Here is a 5,828-nt window from a genome sequence, read left to right on the forward strand (position 1 = left end):
TTGATGGGGCGGGGCCCAAAGGATAGTGCCTTACACATAGTAATTATGTATTCGATTCTTATAAGAAAATTGTTTTTAAATAGGAAGGCAGTGCGGGAAATAGTACCATCTTTGCTAAAAAACTGCTTGCAAAATAATTCAGGTACAACCTGTGCCTTGTGATTCGCCGTGCTTAAGGTGTTGCTTTTTTTTTCTTTTAAAAAGATTATATTTATTCTGGGGATTCATATGCCAAGAAGGACGAATTTGTGTCTAGATGGGTAGGTGAGTTAGCGGTGGGCTGTAGAGGGTAGTGATAGTTAGAATCTCACATCAGTGTTTTATTTTTGAATACAGTGCTTTTAATGGTAGTTAAAGCACCATGAACCTGGGAAGCTGAATCACTGTGGAAAAGGCATGTTTTCAGAGCCAGGGCAGTCATGGGTAGCCGTCCTCACTCTGTGAAATTATTAACTTCTCCGAGCCTGTTTTCTTCATTATAAAATTGGGAAAGTGATAGCTGTCTTTAATAGGTTTGTTGAGATGCTTGAATGGGATAAAATGGAAACATTTTTTAGAGACAAGGTCAGGAAGATTGCTTATTTTCACGGGCTGCTTAAAGGCATCTATCTCATGGAGTATAGCAACGCTAAGATTTCTTCTGAGCATAGCCAGAACAGATCTGTGGAGACACTTGCTGCCTTCTGATGATCTGACCAATGAGGAAAAAAAAATCATAGGGCTCATCGCAAGCAGGTGTTGTGTTTTATCACATCAGCTGTTTCATAAAGAAGTTGGGATTAGAAACCTTTTCCTTAGGAAGATGGTGGAAAACTTATAGCTAACTTTTCTTTGTGGATAAATAGAAAGCCCAAGTTGTGATAATCAATATGGCTTATGTCCCCAAACCAGAGTTGTGAGAAATTTTAAAGCAGAAACAGAAGAGCCTTCTCATGAATATTTAAAGAAAGTTTTCAGTACTTGGCCTTTATTTTATTTTAATCCATTAAAATAAATTAGATTTATTTATGGAACATGAGTATGAAATACTAAACATTTTTCTGTGAAAAATTAAGTTTTTTTTTTTGTTGTTGTTACAGATCTTTTACGACTGATTCATGTGACTGGCACTGACACCACGAACATCTTTAGTGCCTGCAGTTACATAAAAGCGGATAGCAACATCTCGAACATGGCTGAGGGGTTTAAGTCTCATCTCATTCGTCTGATTGGAAATCTGTGTTACAAGAATAGAGTTAACCAAGACAAGGTAGGAATGTTTCTTGTTATGTTTCATATGTACGTGACTTGGAATATGTTCACTTTCTGGAGTGACAGCTTAAGGTGTTTAGACAGTAGCTCGAGATATGTATATACATATATATTCCCACAGATAAGCATAAAATGTCAATTGTATTAGGGTTTTTATTTTTGTAATTTGCGTTGTGTTTGTCCTTGGCGTGTTTGAGTCAGTCTCCTTTCTTACAAATTGTCAGTGTTTGTCCTAAGCCCATGCACGTGAACACTCATATCCCATGGAGAACAGTCAATAAAAACAGGTATTTAAAAAGCCTAGAAATTTTCAAATACATACTATATATTTAGTAAACAGTCATTATTATTGACATTACCATAAGAAGAAATAAACATCATCTTGTATCTGTGTCCTATGCTTTGGATGACAGCATCATAAGCATTTCTTCTAGGTATTTTGAAATGGGCATAGTAGTAAATCTTTGGAAACTCAACAGACTGCATTAGAAACCTATTTTATGCTCAGTAGCCTAGAGGTAGTTATGTTGATAATATGAGGGTGACAATCAGGGTGGCAGGAGAATTGGAGCACACACCTCACATCACACCCTGCGTCTTGTAGAGCTCTACGTTAGGTGGCATCTGTTTCATTTTATCAAATATTGAATATATGGCAGATGACATTTTTCCGAGATGCCCACACAAATATCTATCATTACGTATGTATTCCTGCAATGAATGTGACTTTGCCACTTTCCCATTAAGGGTTGGCATTTATTTCTCTGTCCCCTTGAGTTTGGGTGCCTAAAGCACTGTGACTACTTTGAACGATAAAATGTGGTAGGAGTGAAGCTGTACTGTTACTGGTATTGCCCTAGACTGGAAGGCCTGGAAGGTTCCATTTCTAGGCACTTGGAAGCCATTCACCATGTAAGAAGTGCAGATTCCCGGAGGTGACCATGTCGTGAGTTGCCAAGTCCATGTGGAGAAGCCCTAGAGGGTGAGACGCAGTGGGGAGAGAGAAGGACACTAGTCAGGGAGCAACAAGGCACCAGACATGAGCAAGAAACCAGCCTGGAAGTGGAACTAAGCTCGGTCCCTTAGTAGCCCAGCTGGGGCCACACGAATCCGGAATAGCCGGCCTGGCAAACCCTTCCTGAATTCATCACCCACAGCATTGTGAGAAAAAGTAAAACTTTGGGAAAAAATTAAGTATGCCAGTTCTGCTTCCTTTAATGGCCCTGTAAGCTACTGTTGGGCTGATCCTCCTACAGATAATAATTGTAAACTCTGGACAAAAGACAGCTATGTGAAGACGTCAGATTTGACCCAGACAAGTGGATTCTGGAGTTGAACTGACGCTGGGAAGGCAGGAAGGGCACAGTGTGTGTCTTGAGAGCAGTTAGAACTCTGATAGAAAACCTACAGACCTTTTAGCTTAAAGACTCAAAGGGCGATTTGGAGGAACCCCAGCCCTCGGAAGATGAAGATAGTCCTCTTGGAAAGGATAAAGCAACTCCAGATTATCTGTATCAACCGCCTCAATCCCTGCTGATGCCCGAATCGCACATGCGTGGGCCAGGTGTGAAGCAACTAAGCTAAGGATGAAATAATTGTATTGAAATTCGAGCAGTCACCCTAAAGAGTAAGAGTTTAGAGTTTCATTCAAACGAAGATAATCGCCTGCTAAAACAAAAATAACAGCGCTCTTTAGAGGAATATGATAGAATGCAGAGTTTTCACAGCGTAGCGCTCACAGTGTCCAGCACGGAATCCAGACTGGCTTGGCACACGGGAAACTTCTCAAGAGGAAAAAGAAAGATAATCAATGGAGAGTGTGTGCGGACATCGATGTCGGGTGTAGCAGACAAGGATCTTAAAACAATCGTAACTATAATCAAAGATGTAAAGGAAAATATGCTTTTAATGGATAAAAAGGTAACATATTTCAAAGAAATAAACAAATTCTAGAACCGAAAAATAGTATCCAAAATAAAATTTAAAAAAATTTGCCGAATGGGCTTAACAACTCTATAGAGATGACAGAGTGAAAAGTCGGTGTACTTTGGAGATAGATCAATAGAAATCTGAAGAACAGAAGAGAGAAAAGATTGAAAATAAAAGTCATCTTAAGATGCTAAATTTTGGGGTTAGTATGTTCTTTGATAACTGGAATATTTTCTACGGGTCATGGCACAGAACCCGCGCCGGCTAACCCGCTTCGTTATCACATGTGTGCACCGTTTTGATGACTCATCTTCACGCAGGTGTGCGTGGAAAACTACTAATCTCCCCTTGAAAAACCACGGGACTGGGCTTTGTCAGGGAAAGTTGATAGAGAATAAAACACTTTCCCTCTTTAATGACCGAGAGTGGTTTTTCAAGGACACAAAGGAGGTGTTTTTTGTGTTTAACTATTCTTCTGTTGTTACTTTGGATCGGCCTCTTATAGGAATAAAACGTAGTAACCCTTAAAAGGCTTACGAAGTGACCCGCTGGAGCCAGCTCAGGTTGCAGCGTGAGTAAACATGGAGTGCGCCCACGTGCTGCGGGGGGTGGCGGGGCTGCTCCGCGTGTGCGGTTGCTAACGGCAGCACTGATGGCTGAGCAAACACTCTCGAAGGTATGAAGGAGTTCCTTCTTTGAGTATGAGAATGCCTCTGTTGCTCCCACTTTCTTACCTGTACCAACAAAAGGCCTTAACCTGAAAGCATTACCTCTGGGATTTTTTTTTCTCCTGCCAAAGAAGTCTGCCCCAGCCTCACAGTCTTTTCCGCGTGTGCTGGAAGCTTCTTTATTCTGATAGCCAAGTCCTCTTCTGGCTGGCTGTTACACACATTGGCTTCGCTCGTTGCTGCCTCGAGGGCTGGAGTTCACTGGCGCTCGGAGGACTTCGGTGACAGTTTTGGAGAAATAGGTGGTTATGTGGAAGGTCTTTTTCATCAGGCTGTGAATGCTCATTGAACTGTCTAGCTGGCTTGTCCCACTTCTACCAGAATTGGGGCCTAAAGGGAAATTTAGCCGTATTCCCTGCTCTAAGACTAAAGATCTGAGTTGGGAGAGTTTTGTATCATCTGGTTTAATTCAGTTCATCCTTCTCCCAGAAGAAAAACAGGGACTGATGATTGGTTATGCGTCTGCTGTGTCCCAGCATCGTGCTTAGCGAGTTAAGGGCATTAGCAATTTAATCTTTGCATTTAGCCCCGCAAAGCAGGTTCTGTTAACCACAGGTGAGGGAGAGGCCACGCAGGTAGTGAGTCGCGAGCCCGGAGTGGCATTCAGCCTTGTCCGACTGTGTGCCCTGGGCCTGGGCTCTCTCCCAGGTACACGATGCCCCTCTTTTAGGAGCTCGCCAGGAGTTTGGTGGAAGAGGTTTAAAAGACTCCCTAAGTACTTCAAGCTGAAGGTGCTGGAGGCTGGTGGCTCTGGGTCTCCTAGGCCAGCCAGGCCCCTCACGCCCCTCCTGGTTCCAGTCCGGCTCTCTGGTCGTAGCACCTCTGTCTCTGAAGCACTCTCTCAGAGGACATGGGGGTTCCCAGCCCTGGGGCCCGTCGCCACTTCCACCCCAGGGGCCTTGCCACTTTGAGCCAGAACCACAGGATTATCAGTGCCCGCATTTTCCTGGAACCTTCGCGCGCCTCCCGTCTCCCCCGGTGGCTGCTGAGGTCCGACCAGAGGCCACCAAAGCCTAGCGGGGTCTCGTTCACAGCACCGAGCGCGGTGCCCACCTGCTGGACGGCACCCTTTAGGTCACGTGGCCCTTTCACTGTTGTAAAGTTAGTTCATTGGAGCCTCATGACACCTCCTTGGAAAAGGCTGAAAAGATAATTATCAAGTTTTAAATGAAGAAACTAAGGCTGAGAGAGACAGCTTGAATTCAGCTAGCATTTATTGAATGAAAACTGCCGTGCGCTTAGCAGGTGAGGTCACGCACGGGCTCGCGTCTCTGGGACACAGGTCTGTGTGGAGAGGCCTGTCGGACAGGAGCAGCTACGCAGCGCGTCCTTGGGCCGGCTGTGCCAGGACCAGCCCGCTAAGCTCAGGGCAGGGCCAGGCTGCCAGGACCACCGCACTGACAGGGAGGCTGGTCCTCTTCCTTTCCAGTTGTGTCTTGAGAGAGTCAGGGTCCCTGGCCTCAGACGAGAAATCCGCTCAGAAATGGGTTTTGTCCTGTCTTCCCATGAGTCTTGGACTCTCAAGTTCACCTGTGACACATTGTAGTGTTCCCTGAATCGCGGAATGATTTCTCGACCTGCCTTCAGCAAGGGCAGGTAGGGAGGGAGGTGTCTGCAGTGCTCACCGGCTTCTGTTCTTACCTAGTTTGCGTGCTCGACTTGCCCAACGTTTCCTTGCCGCATCTGCGGTGATTAGTTTACCTTGAAACCTTTGTGGACCCGAAACGGAGATGCTGTTTTGGTTTCTGTGTAAGAAGCACGTGGCATTAATGCTGTACACATGAAGAAAGCATTTTTTGGCTTCTTTGTTAGAATAAGGGATGTATGGTTTACTTTTTTCTTCCCCATTCTTTCTTTTTCTTTAAGTGAATGCTTTATTAGATAAAGAACCCAAACTTTTTTTTCTTCCCCATCAAGCTA

At 44.4% G+C, this 5,828-nt stretch overlaps 1 protein-coding gene across 1 annotated transcript in view; it reads left to right on the plus strand.

The window, feature by feature from the left end:
* ATXN10 (ataxin 10) overlaps positions 1–5,828 on the plus strand; it is a 130,778-nt gene that overhangs the window by 38,934 nt on the left and 86,016 nt on the right. Inside the window, exon 7 of the mRNA XM_023520342.1 lies at positions 1,080–1,249. Coding sequence (XP_023376110.1) covers positions 1,080–1,249 — 170 coding nt within the window. The remainder of the gene's footprint in view (positions 1–1,079; positions 1,250–5,828) is intronic.

The sequence above is a fragment of the Pteropus vampyrus genome, unplaced genomic scaffold (genome assembly GCF_000151845.1).
Source record: "Pteropus vampyrus isolate Shadow unplaced genomic scaffold, Pvam_2.0 Scaffold257, whole genome shotgun sequence".
NCBI classification, from domain to species: domain Eukaryota; kingdom Metazoa; phylum Chordata; class Mammalia; order Chiroptera; family Pteropodidae; genus Pteropus; species Pteropus vampyrus.